Raw genomic sequence first — 19,772 nt, forward strand, 5'->3', positions numbered from 1 at the left:
AACAACTAACACACACTGGGGGAAGACACGTTTTGCTCAAATACACGGGGAAAAAATCTATTAGAAGGCCTTTAATTCTTTGTTAGAGGCCTCTCAGTTATTACGCAAAACATTTTTAGTCATATTTGGTTTTCAGTTTTATCGCATCTTGACTTGAGAAGGGTTGAGTTGTACTTGAGGACTGCGCAATATGAGAAAAAGGTTCAATATGTGATAACCATGTTTAGTATTGAGATATTTTTATAGTGTACTTAGTCTACTTAGTCTAGTCTACTTGCAGTGGATTTTTATTGATGTTTTTAACTCTTTCCCCCCTGGACGCCTACTAGGAACAACCCATACATATGTTACTAGGGCTACACCCATAGAGCTTAATTGCATAAAAGAAAACAGACTTCCACGAGTGATTATAAATGATTTTTACACTCATGAACTTAATTGTAACACAGACATATTTGTATCTCTGGAAACCTTAGACTCAGAACTATTCATTTATGGATGTTTAAATGTGATTCAACTCATTTATAAGTGTATAACAGCTCACTGAAAATGAGAGTTTACCTGGTCAGGTGCAAACTCGAAAACAAAAAACTACATTCAGCATCTGATATCTGCATGTTCTGAGTACTATATTCATAAAAAATATAAATATATACTTTGTCAAAGTATTTAAACAGATTTCATATCACCAGATACAGTAGAGCCAAGTGTGCACCTGTTTTTACCTATCGTACACCTGTGTGCACCTAATCAATTTTTTTCCATTTAACTTATTCAACTCATTTAACTTATTCAAATAATTTAGCTTATTATAATATAATAATATAATAATAAAACTCTTCCCCGTCAGTGTGAGTCCAGTATTTGTCATCTTGGTTATTTTCTCGTGTGCAGAGCTCCGCATAAGTGTTTTTTCTGTAGCGATTCTGTTATACATCGCATCTTGGAAAAAAAGACTGAAATATTTTAAAGGACTGGCCTGAGCAACATCCAGATTTCAGGGCAATTTTGGTTCATAATCGAGTATAAAGCTCAGATAGTTTGTTTGGACATCGCAGGACTCCACACAGACGCATCAGCGGCATTCTCACCTTCTCCCCCGAAAGTCCGTCGCTGTTTTCCACTTTATAATCAACTTCAACATCATCACTTTGAAAATCTATAAAAGTCACTTTCTCTAAACTTATCCATAAAATACGTCCGCTCCTCATTATTTCTAAAACTGTGGGCCGCAGCGCCGCGATCTTTCCATTGCACGTGTTTCGTGTGTGTTTTTTTCCGGAAGCTACCATCGTCACTATTTCGATTAACTTCGGAAAAAATCGGCGAAAAACATATCCTTGAATCCTATTGGTCAGTCTAGTGTGGGTTGTAGTGGCCCCGACCGATCACAGTCTCTGTTTAAATGTGAAAAACCGAGCTGTTTCTAAAGGTCGTCAAATCTCGTCTTTAGTGATACGGCGGAGGTGTCAAAAGTCGTCATTAAGGGAACAGGGGGGGTCGTCAAATGTCGTCTTCATGGGGGAAAGAGTTAAAGGTGCACTATGTCACTTTATGGTTAGGGTCTGTTACCTGCTTCTTTATGTGACATTAAACAGCTCTATCTTACATTTATTCAATTACAAGTGGTTTTATAGCTCGAAAATACCAAGAAAAGCAAGCAGACAAAACAAGTATTTGATGAACCCTCCATCAGAAAAGTTGCACAATGCACCTTTAAGTTTGCAGAGGTCCTTTTTCACAACCTTCATAGACCATGGTAATGCTAACTAGGGCTGGGAATCATTAAGAAGTTGCCGATACGATACAATCCCTCGATACATACGCCGTAATATGATACATATCTCGATGCAGTGAGCTTTCGATTCATATATTTCAAAACGATTCGATACGGTTCAATGAAAAATAAAGGCTAAATCGCGGCTGTGGTACTAAAAGTCTTTGTTAAACCACTTCTTGTACAAAGCTCACAGGAAACACAAACATTTTAATCATAAAAATAGGGGTGTGCAAAAAATATCAAATCGATATATTGTATCGTTTAATGTGATGATACAGTATTGATATCATGGGCTGCTGTATTGATATATCGCCAAGAGTATTTTTAATTTTTTTAATATATTTTACTCAATTATTTTGTTACAGCGCTACAGTTTTGTTGCTTGTTTAGTGAGAGGAAACTTGTTTATGCGACACATTTGACATTTTCACTGTTTTGATGATTAAAATTGGTGTGTTTCATATGAACTTTGCACAAGAAGTGGTTTAATAAAGACTTTTAGTATCACAGCCATGATTTAACCTTTATTTTTTATTGAACCTTATCGAATTGATTTGAAATATATCGGATCGGATCAAAAGCTCACTGTATCGAGATATGTATCATATCATGGCCTTTGTATCGAGGTATGTATCGTATCGGCAACTTCTTAATGATGCCCAGTCTTACATCAAAACAACGAAAATGTCAAATGTGTCGCATAGATGAGTTTTCTTCCTCTGAACAAGCAACAAAACTGTAGCTCAGTAACAAAATAATTTAAAATATACCAAAAAATACTCTTGGCGATATATCAATACAGTAGCCCAAGATATCAGTACTGTATCATCATATTAAGCGATACAATACATTGATATTTCAGTATTTTTGCACGTCCCTAATGCTAACAACAACAACTAGAATGTTAAAGGTTGGATTTTTTTTTTATTTCAAGTTGTCAATGATAGATTATAGAGATGCAGTAGCCTTGTAATTATGATGACCAAAAAAAAGAGAATAAAAATTCATCAACTCTGGACGTGGTGGGGCTAAACATTTGCCAATAGATAACGACACTGCCTCGTTATCTGTGAGCTGACAGGCTGTCAATCAATCTCCCTACGTTTCTAGTGTAACTGACTTGCCTGCGCGCCGCCGGTACGTGGTTTACGTACGACTGTCACGCAGTCCACAGACGCAAGACGCACAGACGCTGTTTACTCCACCAACGCAACAGTTCTTAGCGGCTTTTTTTGACCTATATCTTCCTCGCAGTTCGCACAAAGTTTGTTGCAATGGCGACAAGAATCCAGGAGCAGTTCGCCGCAAAAGAAAAAGTCCGTTTTTGAGGTCGCTGAAAGAAGAAGACAAGGGGAAAAGCAGCGAAGCCAAACTAAGGTGATTCTTGAAGATTCATTCCAGCGATGGCGCGACTGAAGCAGACGCAGGGTCTAAAGACTGAACCACTGGTCCACAAATTACTCCTGGACAGGAAACTTCTGCTTAGTACTTTATTTCCAAGAGCAAGACAAACGTTTTTCAGGACACAAAAAGCGATATCCTATGTCTGAAAACGTAATTTTCAAGGCAAAGAAAGAGTCCGCTTGTTGCTGCGTGTTGTAGCTAATTAATTCGCACTGAATCTCCGCGCACTCTTCTCTGCACCCCTTTCCTGCTCCTGTCCCCGCTGCCCGATCCATCGCTCTTCCCCCTGCTCCTCACTTCTCCGGGCACAGAATCTCCGCGCACCGCTCCCCTCTCCTCCCTCCTCTCCCTGCTCCCTGCTCCGCTCTTCTCCCTGCTCCTCACTTCTCGTCCGCGAACGAAATGTCCGCACACCCGCTCCCCCCGCTCCTCACTTCTCCGCCTTGTCTAACCAACACTGTAGTTAGTTGTTTACAAGTCATGTGCAGTGCACCGGCTGTAAACAAACCTGTTTCTGGCGTAAGGAGGAGGCGGGAGGAGGTGTTTCTACGTAGGAGCTGTAGGGGAGGGGGGGTGGTTTCACGCATGCGCCACATTTGAAAAAGGACAAACAGTCACTGGATTTCTCGTTCCTTGGAAAATCCTCTGTACAACCTTTAATGCACACTTCCTCATTATTGGACAAGGAGAAACCTGCTTCATAATTAGATGCAGACAGTACACAGTGGACATATTTCAACCTCAAGAGCTGCTTTTACAATTTATCTGCACTCGGCCAAGAGAAATTCTGCTCAAATCCATGTGAAAATATCTGGTAGCAGGCCTTTAATTCCGCGCCAGTGTCATGTCGTCCCTCTTTAGTTCTTTCAGCGCTGAATCCTTAACACAGTGTAAACTCCGTCACTAATCACAGAGCTTTCATTTCCATACTAAACCTTCAGAGGCTGAGCAGTGTTAAAAGCTTGTCTGTACGTACGGATAATGAGAAACAAGAAACCCCGGCGCATGTTCGGGGAGACAGCCAGAGCGGCGGAGGAGAGAGGCGAGAGGCGAGAGCGGAGAGTGAGAATTTATCATGAAGATGCATTGAACAGAACCCGTGTCCGTCCCCTTCATTTGAGGCGCTTCATTAGGGCAGAGTCAACACGCATTAGTCACAGCGCTGACGGCGTTCTGAAATGAGCGAGCGCACGACGGAGGGAGAGAACGAGGCGAGAATGACAAAGCGCTGGTGAAGAGGGGAAGGGGTTTGGTCCGACTCCTCCGACCGGACCAAACGCCGGGCCCTGATTAGTCGAACGTATCAAGGTTTTTGGGCTTTCGTTACAAGTTTGGCCTAAACCTGATCAGCTGGGTGATTTGTAAGTTCGTCCAAACATAATTTAACTTCCAGTTGTCAAGACTTTGCATTACAAAACTGACAATGACATGTAATATAAACTAGGAAATGTTGAGGTCCCTATTTACCCGGGACAGTCCCACTTTTGTATCCAGACTGGCGCCACCTAGTGCCTCCGCTCAATTTCATTTCTCTCCAGCGACTAGGTCAGGAATCGGAATACAATAGATGGTTCGCAAACCCTCGGAAGTGCGAGTCCGGGCACCAGTCAATCAGCGAAGAGTCAGACATTCTGTGTTGGCAACGATTCCCAAGATCAAGGATTTAAAGTTGGAACAAAGAGAATGTTTGGTGAATTTTATCAAGGGGAAAGACGTTATTGTCCTTCTGCCTACGGGATTTGGGAAAAGCTTAATATACCAGTTAACGGTGCATTACAAACGCCACGACCAAATAGAAACGATTGGTTAAATTTTTGAAAAAAGTACTCGCCTACCATAGAGCGAACGAATTCTAATGCTGTGAGGTCAGACGGTTTCCACAAAGTGAAACTGGCTGATGAATGAGGCTACCTGTTTTCAGCCCTGTGTCCCCTGTCCATGCAGATTTATCCAAAACCACCGATTTGTCCCAGTTTTATACAAGAAATGTCCTTATTTTTGACCAATCTGATCCCCGCCAACAGTAAATAGAGGCATAAGTTGTAATTTCTTCAGGTAAAATACAGAAAAGCGGCTTAAAAATGACCAAAACATAAAGAAAATGTGACTATACTGACACACATGTTCGTCATGAATGGGCTGAGTGCAGAACAATTTTCCTTAATTACACGCTCGTTTCACAATTTTGTTATTACCAATCAACCCAAACCAGGGATGTCCCAGTTTTCGCAGCATTAGGATTTGTTTGCTTGACCATAGGCGGGTACTTTTTTTATTTAACCAATCGCTGCTGTTTGGTCGTAACGTATGTAAATCCCATAGGAAGAAGGACAATAACGTCTTTCCCCTTGATAAAATTCACCAAACATTCTCTTTGTTCCAGCTTTAAATCCTCGATCTCGGGAATCGTTGCCAACACAGAATGTCTGTCTTCATCTTCTTCCATCTCGACGTTTTGTTTACTGTTATGTTGTACCACAAAATGGACCCAGACAAACGCTTGAGTTTGGACGTCATGGCTTCACAGCTGTTCTCTGATTGGCCGGTGTGCGGTCTACAACTTCCGGGGTTCATGCAAACTGTCTAGTGTATTCTGATTCCTGACCTAGTCGCTGGAGAGAAATGAAATTGAGCGGAGGCACTAGGTGGCGCCAGCCTGGACACCCTATAAGTGCATCCAAGCATAATTTAAATTCCAGACAATTACATGTAACTTAAACTAGGAAATGTTGAGGACAATAGACATTTTTTCTTCATGTAATATACAGTAGTTCAATTATTTATAATGTCAAATTTCATGACCACACTAATCCACTGTTTATTCATGCCAAATTACTCAAACTGAATGATTTGATTCTGTACCAAACTGCACAAGTCATGTATAAAGCTAAAAATAAGCACTTACCAAAAAATCTTCAACTACTTTTTTGTGAAAGGGAAACAAACTATAACTTAAGAGGCGTTTTGAATTTTAAATTGCCTCGTGCTCGAACGACAAGAAAAAGTTTTTGTGTCTCTGTTTGTGGTGTGAAATTATGGAACAACTTGAAAATAGAATTAAAACTTTGTTTGAATATACATGTATTCAAAAGGGCAATTAAAAAATTAATTATTTCAAAATACTGTGCGGAAGAAATGAGTGCTTAGGGTATATGTGTGCATGTATATGTATGTGTATGTATATGGTGTATATATGTATATATATATATAGGTATGCATGGGTATGTGATGTGTATGTAGGTATGTATATATATTATATCTGTGTATATGATGTGTATATATTGTGTACATAATATACATATATTTGTTGTTGTCTGTTAGATTGTAATGCAATGGAGGTACTGTGCAATTATTGCTTATAATGTACAGGAAATGAGAAGTCTGTATTTGTTCTTCGTTAATTTGGGACTGTAGAAAAAAGGGTGGGGTTAAATAAGTATTTACTTCCTCCCACTCCTTTTTCGGACACAAGGAAAATTCTGCGTAACATTTATTTTGCCTGTTATTATAGAATAGAAATAGTTACTTTTTGTGTTATATCTATGTATTTACGTTTTTGTCTTTTTTTAGTTTTTTGTTTTTGTTTTTTAATTTATGTTCTATGTATTACTGTCCGAAATAAATAAACATAATAATAATAATAATAATAATAATAATAATAATAATAATAATTTGTTTTAAATTAATACAGATATCTTGTAAAATCTGCTGTCTGCATCTAATCATAAACTATTTTCTCCACTGTTAGGGTTTAGATACACTTTGTTGTCCTTCAGTGCTGCTGGGGAAACTGTCAGGAGCTCAGTTTGGTCAGGACTACCTTCGTTGGATGATTTTACCAGTTGTGCATGTTTTGGTTTTGGGTTATTAGTATTATGTCGACACAGCAAAACTCTGGCCTCTGAACGCTGCAAAAGGTGCTCGTAAATACATTGAGGTAAATCATTCGGACGCTAAGAGAGTGAGGCTTGTTTGGAGGCTACAAATCTTTCAAAATGAACCTGTTGTTAATAATTTAAGTCGAAATTCATTCCATTGTCAGCAACATTATCAATTTCTAAGATACGCTGACCAGATTTTCTCAAAATTCTAAACTGGGACACACCCGGGTTGGGATGGTTGATAAAAATAAAAGTGTGAAAAGAGCGTGTGAGATTGTGCATTGTCGTGTCAATCCTAATCCGAGGGACTTCTGTAGCTGCAGTTTTTTTGCTTTGTGCTCATTTGCAAACACATTTCTTTGTATTTTGGCAAAATAAATGACAATTTATGCTTCTCTTTACTGTTGCTGAGGATCTGATTAGTCCAAAAATTGTGATAAAAGTGTTAGTTAGTCCTGGTTTAGACCTGATGTAGTCCTGGATTAGTCTTACTTTAGTCCTGGTTTCGATCAAATTGGTCAAAAATAAGGACACCTGGGACGTTTCTTGTATAAAACTGGGACAAATCACTGGTTTTGGATAAATCTGCTGGGACGGGGGACTCAGGGGACCCCATTATAAGAGTGAAATCAGCTTTTGTTGAAACTGCTGGAGCTCGGCGTGTCCAGGTCTTGTGTGTGCCGGTCTTACCTTTCTTGGCCACTTGGTCCTGGCAGTTCTCGTAGGTGCAGGGTCCCCAGGCGCTCCACGCGGACACCTCACACTCCACGGGGCAGCTGATGTGGCAGAACTGGGTGGTGTTGGGGGGAACTCCAAGACACAAGTCACTGTCGACCGGCCGGAGTCCTACGGAGGAAAGAGGAAGAGGGTAAAGAACAGGAAGAATCAAAAGTAGCACCGTGCTTTTTAGAGTTTTATTTGATATCTGCATGCTATGGAAAAATAATCAGTATCTATAGCTTAAAAAATTGAGAGAGTTCTTGTACGGTGACTTCCTGCTGCATGAGAAACGTGATCATTTCTTATTTAAAGTGGATGTGCCCAAGTTCTTCCATGTAATTCAGTAAATCTGGTTTGCTCAAGCCCAGACGGTGTATTGTAAAAGCAGCTCTTGGGCTCAAAATTAAATGGTTGTTTCCTGTTTTTTTTTCTGCATCTAGTATATAATGTTGTATTGTCAGAGAGCCAAGAAGTGCACCGTCAGCCTGCTAGTTTTTGGGGTTTTTTAGCACTACTCTGACGCTGTGGCCTATGAAAGTTGGAGAAAGCACAGTGAGAGATTGGGATGAATCTGTGTGTCATTCATTTATTCGTTTTTCAAAATAAAACCAAAAATAAGAAAACAAAAAAAAATAAAATAAAATTTCTTCATTTTTTGTCTCCAAAACCAAAATGAAAAAACAGATAACGGATGTTTCCTGTTTCCGTGACTTAAACTGTGATGACTTTTGCACCGCACATGGACTGAACTGAACCAGGACTAAAACAGGACTAAACCAGGACTGATCCCAGGACTGAACAAGGAGGACTAAACCAGGACTGAACTAGGATAAACAGGACTAACTGAAAAGGAACAGGACTTAAAACACAGGACTGAACAAGGAGGACTAAACCAGGACTGAACTAGGACTAAAACAGGACTAAAACTCCTGTTTTACAACAGAACAGAACTGAACCAGGACTGAGTGTTGGGATGGGCCAGGAGGTGCGCCCCTGTAGATGATCGGGTGGCTGCCAATCGCGCTTTGCGGACACTCTCCTCCACAGGCTTGGGGTTCTCCCTCTCTCTCTCAAGTCCAAGATTAGTACTGGTTAAATCCTGGTTTAGTCCTCCTGGTTTAGACCTGGTTTAGACCTAGTTTAGTCCTGTTTTAGTCCTGTTTAATCCTGGTTTAGTCCTGGTTTAGTCCTGTTTTGGTCCTGGTTTCTGGTCTGGTCCTGGTCTCAATCCTGATCACCCGACAGTCTGCGCAACACTGCCGTCCACATTCAGTCCTCGGTTTACCTGGTCAGTCCTGGTTTAGTCTGGTTCAACCTGGTTTCAGTCCTGGTTCAGTCTGGTTCATCCTGTCCTGGTTCTGGTCAGTCCTGGTTCAATCCTGTTCAGTCCTGGTTCATTCCTGGTTCAGTCCTGGTTCAGTCCTGGTTCAGTCCAGTCTTTTTTTGTGGTGCAAAAGTCATCGCAGTTTAAGTCACAGAAATGGGAAACGGCTGTTCTCCGTTTCCATTATTCATTTAAATACAAAAATCGAAAACTGAAAAAAAATGAATCATTATCTGCTTTTTCATTTTGGGTCTGGAGACAAATAATGAAGAAAATTGTTGATTTTTTCATTTTCTTATTTTTGGTTTTATTCTGAAAATGAATGAACAAATGATATACAGATTGGTATGTTAGGATGAGTAAGAAAAGAGAGAAACCAACGCTTCAAGATCTCAGGACAATTTTAGTACATTTGTCCTCATCTGGATATTTTTCTTAATTTTACGTAACGTGCACGTGACATAGAATAATACTGGAAAAATGTTCGGAATGCCTCAACTCTCAGCTTTTCAAGGGGAAAAAAAGTTAAGTTTCTATCATTTATGGCTGGAAAGTTATGGTGGTTTTATAAAACATATTCCCAGGTAGAGCTGCTCGATGATGGAAAAAATCATTACAAGGACTATTTTGGTCAATATTGAAATCCGATTATTCAAACGATTATTTTTTTTAATTACACGATACATTTATTCAGCATTTCCCTCTCTCAAAAACCCACTTTGTTATCGATAATCTACGCAAAACTCTCAAATTGAAAATAAATATAGGCTACAAATATGAACCTTAGCTCAGTTTTGCGATGTATAAAACGTAAAATAAATAAAACATACATCGAAAATGAAAGAAGGCACAGAAAAACATAAATGTATCCAAAATAAACTATATATCCAGCTGCTCTACAATCTCTATGTTTAAAAAAAATTAAATAAATACACTTTACGATACAATACCGTCGGGTTGGAAAGGTTAAATTTGTAATGATCAGTTTGTCCGATTGTTACAGCAGACATTGCCGCAGACTAGACTATATTTAGAAGAGATAAAACCTGATTGCAAAACCTTAAGGCCAGACTGATAATTAATAGTTAATGAGTTTAGATTTTTAATTAAGTGTTGTATTGATCTGAGGTTGCATCGCTGACCCCTGTCTGTAAGGGTGAACTGGCAGCAGCCAAAGCGCGGAAGAATAATACTGAATGTAGAGTTTGCATTACCGTTATGACTTTCATTTGCTGCACAGAAAACATGTACAATAACAATAAATATGGACATTATTATATGCACGGATTATATTTATATTGTAATTTGCCTTTTATTTCTTCTCCACTGTGTTTTTAACAAAGATCTATATATTTTTAATTTGGTTTAGTAAAGTCTGGGCTTTTTATTTTCTTTTAGCAGACAACAACATCTTATCCAAAATCCAAGTCTTTGCTTCTCTACAGCAGATCTAGTAATCCAAAATATTCAGATTACATTACTCACTTTAAGTAATTTAATGGATTACGTTACAAACTGCATTTTGGGGTATGTAATCTGTAATCTGTAGGGGATTACATTTTAAAAATAACCTTCCCAACACTGCTAATAATAAAGAGTTACTCAAACATGTGTGAATGAAACAAAACACAACTCCAGGTCTGTTTTTGAGGAGGCGGCAACATTTTAACATGTCTAAAAGCTCACAAGAATCAATTTTGTGTCATATTAAAGCCAGCCACAGATAATATTCATCCATTATCCTTTTCCATTACCCACCCAGTGAACCTCACAATCACAAACCAGCATTTTCGACTCTTTCTTAGCGGACCGAACGGGAGGCGACCACGCAAGGTCAACCCTGCCTCGATGAATCATTTCTGGAGGTGCGACAAAAGCAGGCGGAGCTCATTCACATGCAAATTGGCTGCGCGTGGCCAAAGGTGCGGCGCGCTTTAATAGTGTTTCTTAAGTGTGCGCACATGCCCGGGTGCCCTTGGGTGCCAGGGGAGCGCGGAGTGGGTGACGTGTCAGAGCTTGAGTGATGGCCTTATTCTGTCGGCTCTCGCACTCGCTAATATGTGTTTCCTCGCGCTGTGGAGGAAGGACCGGGGCCCGCTGATGAATGGGACAATATGAGCTGATAATGTGCTAAGATCATTTTGTTCAAACACCGGAGATTTTTGATGGACGTCGGGTTGGGAGTATGAAATACGTCGGTTGGTTGAGCGTCGTTCGTGTGTGTTTTGGGGTAGTGGGGGTAAAGGGAGAAGGTAGGAGCACGATTATTACTGTTGATTAAAAAGTATTATTGGATTTGTCGGTTCCAGTATCAGTATTGGCCAATATCGATACTCAGATTTTTTTTACAAACTCGTGAGTAAAAATGGAAACAGAAGAGCATACAAACATATAACTAATACATATCAAATTTTATATCCCAGATGAACACATTTTGCTATTTTTTGAAGTGAAAAACTATTTTGCGATCTTTACTTCAACTGAAGATAAACTTTTGGGCTTCGCTACGGATTTTTAAAGCAAAATATTCCTTCAGTAGGCCATGTCGGAAATTGGTATCAGCTCAAAAAAAGAAAAAAAAATCCATATCACCTCATCCCTATTACTGAATTCATATTTTGCTTTTCAAAATTATTTCATTTCATTTAACTGGACACTAGTTTCGTAGCACTCAAACTGGTCTTGGTCTTGAGACTGGCCTTAAGACTGTTTTTTTGCGGTCTTGGTCTTTGGACTCGTTTAGACTCGGTCTTGAAAGACCTTGGACTCCGTCTTGTCTTGGTTCGTGAGGCGCTTGGACTCGGTCTTGTCTTGACTCGGTCTTTGAAGGCGTTTGAACTCGGTCGGTCTTGAAGGCGTTTGAACTCGGTCTTGTCTCGGTCTTGAAGGTGTTTGGACTCGGTCTTGTCTCGGTCTTGAAGATGTTTGGTCGGTCTTGTCTCGGTCTTGAAGGCGTTTGACTCGGTCTTGTCTCGGTCTTGAAGGCGTTTGGACTCGGTCTTGTCTCGGTCTTGAAGGAGCTTGGACTCTGTTTCGTCTCGGTCTTGAAGGAGCTTGGACTCGGTCTCGTCTCCGTCTTGAAGGAGCTTGGACTCGGTCTCATCTCCGTCTTGAAGGAGCTTGGACTCAGTCTTGTCTCGGTCTCGAGGTTTGACACTCGAAAATGGAGATACATTTCTAAAAACACTGATATATACGTACCAAAATAACTGTAATTTTCAACTTTTATTTGTATTTCACAAAGGCGATCTCAATTTGGGCTAGATGGGCCTTGATCTCAGACTTGTCTCGGTCTCGATCCTAAGAGGTCTTGGTCTTGTCCTGGTCTCGGGTCCCTATGGTCTCGAACAGGTCTTGACTACAACACTACTGGATGCTATAGATGATGCCGTACTCCCTTAGTCCTCTCCTTTACACAGTCTGTGGGTGGGACTGGGAGATTGGGCGGGAGCACTGATGAGATCCTAAAAATATTTCACTCATGTGGTAAGTAGCATCAGAAGATTTAACATTTAAAGGTTGTATAGAGGATTTTCCAAGGAACGAGAAATCCAGCGACTGTTTGTCCTTTTTCAAATGTTGCGCATGCGTGAAACCACCCCCCCTCCCCTACAGCTCCTACGTAGAAACACCTCCTCCCGCCTCCTCTTTACGCCAGAAACAGGTTTGTTTACAGCCGGTGCTGCACATGACTTGTAAACAACTAACTACAGTGTTGGTTAGGCAAGACGGAGAAGTGAGGAGCGGGGGAGCGTGTGTGCGGACATTTCGTTCGCGGACGAGAAGTGAGGAGCAGGGAGAAGAGCGGAGCAGGGAGAGAGGAGAGGAGAGAGGAGAGGGGAGCGGTGCGCGGAGATTCCGTGCCCGGAGAAGTAAGGAGCAGGGGGAAGAGCGGAACGGGCAGTGGGGACAGGAGCAGGAAAGGGGAGCAGAGAAGGTTGCGCGGAGATTCAGTGCGAATGAACTAGCTACAACACGCAGCAGCAAGTGGACTCTTTCTTTGCCTTGAAAATTAAGTTTTCAGACATAGGATATCGCTTTCGTGTCCTGAAAAACGTTTGTCTAGCTCTTGGAAATAAAGTACGTTTTCATAATAAGCAGAAGTTTCCTGTCCAGGAGTAATTTGTGGACCAGTGGTTCAGTCTTTAGACCCTTCGTCTGCTTCAGTCGCGCCATCGCTGGAATGAATCTTCAAGAATCACCTTAGTTTGGCTTCGCTGCTTTTCCCCTTGTCTTCTTCTTTCAGCGACCTCAAAAACGGACTTTCTTTTGCGGCGAACTGCTCCTGGATTCTTGTCGCCATTGCAACAAACTTTGTGCGAACTGCGAGGAAGATATAGGTAAAAAAAAAAAAGCCGCTAAGAAACTGTTGCGTTTGTGGAGTAAACAGCGTCTGTGCGTCTGTGCGTCTTGGTCTGTGTGACAGTCGTACGTAAACCACATACCGGCGGCGGCGCAGGCAAGTCAGTTACGCTAGAAACGTAGGGAGATTGATTGACAGCCTGTCAGCTCACAGATAACGAGGCAGTGTCGTTATCTATTGGCAAATGTTTAGCCCCACCACGTCCAGAGTTGATGAATTTTTATTCTCTTTTTTTTGGTCATCATAATTACAAGGCTACTGCACCTCTATAATGCTATCATTGACAATTTGAAACAAAAAAAAAAATCCTCCATACAACCTTTAAAACATCTAAAAATGCACATAGGCTATTTCTTGAGTTAGCACATTTATAAATACAGAGCACTCAGGTTATACTTGTCAGATTATAGTCTCATTTGTAAATCCAAATTACTGGAAAACAATGCTAAGACTAAGACTGAAGGTTGTGTCCATCTCTTTAAAACTTCTAGACGATGTTTTAAATATTATGTCACAAATTGTCACTGTTAAAACTGGCCTTTCTGTAATTACTGCTCTGTTTGGTGTTATACTTGAGCCCTCTACGCCAAAGTAAGCAAAAAAATGTTATATACTGTACAACAACTCACTCTTTTTTAACTCTCCTGCTCCTTCACAGTCCACACATCAATCAGAGACTTTCTATATTTTGTGAACATGGAAAAAGTAAGATGTTCTCTTGGGGGCTCATTGAAAACTTTCACGAAAATGTGGGATCCATTTTTATTTTTTTTTTCCATCTGTTCCAGAATGATGTTTTCGCTCTTGTCATTGATCGATCTCTATCTCCTCTCTTTTCAAGTCTGGTACATGTTTATTGTGACTAGTTGGTTTGACTTTTGTGTGTGTGTTTTTTACTCAGCTCTTTGTCTTTATTTCATCCTGACGATGCTGATATTTGGAAAAAGTGTCTAACATACACATAATCACAGTTTTAAAATCCCTTGTAATCTGATTAGGGTAAATATGAGTTTTTCTTTACATGTCCTTGTCTGCCAGAATATCTTCTGAGAGTTTGGTGTTGTTTCGTTTTGTCATTTGTTTGTGTGTAATATTTGATTTTCAGTTTTATGAATTATTCTCGGCTAACGGCGCTGGCCACCGGCACAGCTGTGGATCCTCGTGGGGACCTGGGTTTGAGGTTGAGCAGACTCTGATTTATTACAGAGTTTCGTCAAATATCCCAGTGCAGCTGAGTCAACAAACAAACACAAAATGAAGGAAACTTTAACAATATTCCGAAATGTTTCAAAGGAAAACAGACGCCGACAACACTGAACACAAAATCAAAACGCGATCTACCTCATGTTGCCCTTCTAAAGATGGTTTTAACTAGAAAACGAGGATGTATTACAGAAATTAAAACAGTTGCAAAGTCTCTAAAATGCCCTGCTGGCCTTCTGTGCATTCTTTTATGTGTATTCATATTTTAAAAGAAGTTTCTGATAAAATAAAAGAGCCGTCCTTGCTGCCGTCAACAGAGCAAAGGATCATGGTCAATGTAGTCGCCTCCTTTGTTACGGATTTGCTGCAATGATCTGCTTTTGTATGTCTTAGGATCATTTTAGACGTGAAATTGTCAATCTCTACCAGGGCTGGGTGTCATTAAAGAAGTTGCTGATATGATACATACCTCGATACAGCGCACTTTTGATTCAATACGAGATATTTCAAATCGATTCGATACAGTTCAATGAAAAATAATGGCTAAATCATGGGGCTGTGATACTAAAAGTCTTTGTTAAACCACTTCTTGTGCAAAGTTCATAAGAAAAACGCCCATTTTAATCATGAAAACAGCGAAAATGTCAAATGTGTCACATAAATGAGTTTCCTTCCTCTGAATAAGCAACAAAACTGTAGCACTGTTAAAAAAAAAAAAAAGGAGTAAAATATAACAAAAAATACTCTTAGTGATATATCAATACTGCATCATCACATTAAACAATACAATATATTGATATTTTGATATTTTAGTCTCTACTGAGTAAAAGGTAAATGGAGCTGTTAACTTTGGTTTGTATTCGAGTTGTTTTCCTTGTGGACGCAGTGTTCATTCACACTAATCCGATTGAAAATGGTCCAGAGGTGGAACGATCTGGTGCCGTCAACTCCCACGAATTCATCTGAGTACAGATCTGATCCAGCAATGTGTGGACGCCTGAAAACGCTGATACGCTGATGTAGGTCTATGCGCCGCGAAGTAATTCACCACCAAAATGCTAAGAGGCTAAAATATATGTCCATTCATATAAACGTGGGTCTGTGTGTACGACCTGCAGATCGTATAATCTCTGAAAAGTTTCACATGAACCATCTCCAACGCGACAGAAGCACAGAACAGACTCACCATCAGCAGAACATCCCTCTGTCACAGAAAGAACACTCATATTCCACTGAGTCGTGTCCTTTAGTCCGACAGAAGCTGAACTGCATCAGCGACACAATAGCGAGCTGTTTTTTGAGCCTCAGTTTATGCAAATGAGTCATTTGGTTTTAAGTTTAATTTCTGTAAAACGTAAACAAATATGCTCAAAGCTGTGTGGATAAGAAACGATTGCGAACACAGCACCAACATGTCTGGACGCAAATCATTTCCGATACAGTGATACGGTGATTCATTTCATTGTAAACATAACCTTAAAAACTACCGCTTCATGACATCACAAAATGGAATTTTGAGCTTTGGAGTCGTATACCGACTAATAATAAAGCGTTACTCAAACATGTGTGAACGAAACAAAACACAGCTCCGGGTATTTTTTTGTTTTTGAGGAGGTAACATTATTATATCATGACTCAACCTCCTAGGACCTGAACTCTTGCGTGGCTTTATTGATTTCTCTTTGTCATTTTTGCTGATTGGAACCTGACGGCGCAAAAACAAAGATTTATATTTTTACATGATGTAGTTTCTGAGGAAAACGATGACCACATATGATTTATAAAACATCTGATGAAACGCAATAAAGTCACGATTGAATAATGATTTGCAAAAACTATTAAGAGCCTGAACAGCCCAAAATGTGTTGGACACGTATGTGCACACGTGTGGACATCAGCTCCCAGGAGGCTACAGCTCCCAAGAGTCCATTTAAGACCTTTAAGACGTATAATTATTACGACAGGTTTGTGGAGCCTTTCCCAAACAAATGATAAGGTTGTGGATCATGAGTTTGGACAGAGGCCAGTTCCTTCCATCTGCGATTCAGACGTCATGTAATCCTGAACGTGAACACAGCCCATTAGAGGAAAAGTGTTTGTCTTCTTTCCTAATCGACTTTCCAGCTCCACGGTCTCTTTTATTGTGTCTGTTTTGTGGCGCCCGTAACAGCCCTGATGAATGAACGCTCTACCTCCGTCTGACCTTGCCCAGGTATGTCCCCACCTCCCAACACGACTCTCTCTCTCTCTCCCTTCCCTCTCTCTATCCCTCCCTCCTTCTCTTCGCACTCTTTCTCCCTCTATTTCTCTCCCACTCTCCCTCTTAGACCCTCTCCCTTATTTCTCTCTCCTTTCTCTCTATCCCCTTCTCTCAATCTCCTTCCCTCTCTTCCTCTATCCCTTTCCGTCTCTATCTTTCTTTTCCTCTCTCCCTTCTCTCTCTATCCCTCTTTCTCCCACACTCTCTCGTTCTCCTCTCTCTCTTCCCCTCTCCTTTCCCTTTCTCTCTCTCCCTCCCTCTCACCACACTCTCTATCCCTCTCTTCCTCTCTCCCTTCCCTCCCTCTCTCTCTCTTTCTCCACACTCTATATCCGTCTCTCTTTCTCACACTCCCCCCTTCCTCTTCCACACTCTCCCTTCTCTCTCTCCCTCTCTCTATCCCTTTATCTCTCTATCCCTCTCTTCCTCTATCTCTCTCTCCCCTCCCTCTTCCATCCTCTCCCTTCTCTTTCTCTCTCTCTCTCCACACTCTCTACCCCTCTCTCTTGCTCCCACGTTCCCCTCCCTCTTCCACACTCTCCCTTCTCTCTCTCCCTCTCTCTCTCCCTCTCTCATCTCTTTCTATCCTTCTCTCTCTCCCTCCCCTGTCTCTATCAATTTCCCTCTCTGTCCCCCTCTTCCTCTCTTCCTTCCCTTTCTCTCTTTCCCTCCCTCTCCCCACACTCTATCCCTTTCTCTCTCTCGACACTCTCTATCCCTCTCTTCCTCCCTCTCTCTTCCCTCTTCCACCCTCTTCATTCTCTCTTTCTCTCCCTCTCTCCCTGTCCTTTCTCCTCTCCTCCTTCCTTCTCTCTCCCACTCTCTGCCTTCCCTCTCTCTCCTCTCCCCCTCCACTCTTCTCTCTCTCCCCCCTCTCCTTTCCCTCTCTCTCTCCATCCCTGACTTCCTCTCTCCCTTCCTTCTCTTTATGCCGGTCCCCCTCTTCTCTCACTCTATTCTTCCCTCTCTCTCTTCCCCTCTCCCTTCCCTCCCCTCTCCTTCTCTCTTTTTCCCTCTCTCCATCCCTCATTTCCTCTCTCCCTTTCCTCTCTCTATCCCTCCTTCCTTCTCTTCGCACTATTTCTCCCTCTTAGACCCTCTCCCTTCTCTCTCTCTCCTCTCTCTCTATCCCTCTCTTCCTCTATCCCTTTCCATCTCTATCCTTCTTTTCCTCTCTCCCTTCTCTCTCTATCCCTCTTTCTCCCACACTCCTCCCTCTTCCACACTCTCTCGTTCTCCTCTCTCTCTATCCCTCTCTCTTCCCTCTTCCCCTCTCCCTTCCTTCAGTCCCTCTCTCTCTCGATTTCTCTCTCTCCATACTCTCTATCCATCTCTCTTTTTCCCACTCTCCCCTTCCTCTTCCACACTCTCCCTTCTCTCTTTCCCTCTCTCTATCCTTTTCCCTCTCTATCCTTCTCTTCCTCTCTCCCTTCTCTCTCTCTCCTCCCTCTTCCATCCTCTCCCTTCCCTTTCTCTCTCTCTCTCTCTCTCTCTCTTCACACTCTCCATCCCTCTCTCTTTCCCTTCCCTCTTCCACACTCTCCACTCTTTCCCTCTCTCTCTCCCACTCTCCTCTCTCTCTACCCCTCTCTCTCTCTCCCTTTCTCTCTATCCCCCTCTTCCTCTCTCTCCCTTTCCCTCCCTCTTTCCACACTTTCTATCCCTCTCTCTTTCTCTCTCTCCCCTCCCTCTTCCACCCTCTCCATTCTCTCTATCCTTTCTCTCCCTCTCCTTTCTCCTCCCCCCTTCCTTCTCTCGCCCTCCTTTACTCCTCCACTCCTCTCCTCCTCTCTCCTTTCCCTCTCTCCACCCCTCACTTCCTCTCTCCCTTCCTTCTCTTTATATCCCTCTCTCTCTCTCCCTCCATTCATCTCTTCCCCTCTCCCTTTCCCTCTCTCTCCTTTCCTCCTCTCTACTCCTCACCCTTTCTCTCTCTCCCTCCCTCTCTTCCTCTCTCTTCCTCCTCTTCTCTCTCTCTGGCAGATGGTCTAGACTTCCCGGCTGCTCAACCGCCAAATTATCGGGCACCTCTCGACCCACCGCACCACGCCGCCATGTGCCAAATGCCATCCATAACCCGGCTACCAGACACCCCCGGACCCCCTGCCCACCCCCCGCCGGGCGCCCCTCCCTCCTCCATCCTCCTCCCTCCATCCTCCTCCTCCGCCAGCGCCCTCACACCGCCACATCTGTTCTTACAGCGTGTCTCTGTGTTCCCGCCCGTCGGGATTCCCGGCGATCCGAGCGTCAGACTCATTCATCCAACCCAACATCTGAAATTCCCAGCCTGTCGGACAGCGGCACGAAAAATATCCAGGGATGGGAAGAATACGCTGCATGAAAATGTATTCTGAAGCATGTGGGCCAATCAGAGTACTGTATTCTGAATATCTGGAAAACGTTAAGATGCAACATACGAGAGAAAACAGGTTCATATTTGATTCACTGTTTAGGTATTTCCTTTCACTAATTAGAGAACGAAAAATCCCACATGCACAAGGCTAAAAGAGCGATGTTTTCCAGTTTTCTCACTTTAAAGCCTAAATTTGTGACCGACTTCGTGGTCTGACGTCGCAGCATTAGGATTCGTTCGCTCAACGGTAGGCGGGGACTTTTTTATTCGCTGCTATTTGGTCGTGACGTATGTAATGTGCCAAATTCCGTAGGAAGAAGAGCAATAACGTCTTTCAACTTGATAAAATTCACCAAACATTCTTTGTTCCGGCTTTAAATCCTCGATCTCGGAAATCGTCACCAACACAGAATGTCTGTCTTCGTCTACATCCATCTCGACACTTTGTTTACTGTTGTGTTGTTCCACAAAAGGGACACAGACA

At 41.9% G+C, this 19,772-nt stretch overlaps 1 protein-coding gene across 1 annotated transcript in view; it reads right to left on the reverse strand.

Annotated features, from left to right (window-relative positions):
• The window catches only part of thsd7aa (thrombospondin, type I, domain containing 7Aa), a 437,777-nt gene that overhangs the window by 189,711 nt on the left and 228,294 nt on the right, over positions 1 to 19,772 (reverse strand). The window contains exons 6-7 of the mRNA XM_055157370.1: positions 17,686 to 17,697; positions 7,756 to 7,911 (exon numbers count right to left, since the gene is read on the reverse strand). Of these exons, the coding sequence (XP_055013345.1) occupies positions 7,756 to 7,911; positions 17,686 to 17,697 (168 nt within the window). The remainder of the gene's footprint in view (positions 1 to 7,755; positions 7,912 to 17,685; positions 17,698 to 19,772) is intronic.

Source organism: Boleophthalmus pectinirostris, unplaced genomic scaffold, assembly GCF_026225935.1.
Source record: "Boleophthalmus pectinirostris isolate CB_2022bp ecotype Guang Dong unplaced genomic scaffold, ASM2622593v1 HiC_scaffold_21, whole genome shotgun sequence".
In the NCBI taxonomy this organism is placed as follows: Eukaryota; Metazoa; Chordata; class Actinopteri; order Gobiiformes; family Gobiidae; genus Boleophthalmus; species Boleophthalmus pectinirostris.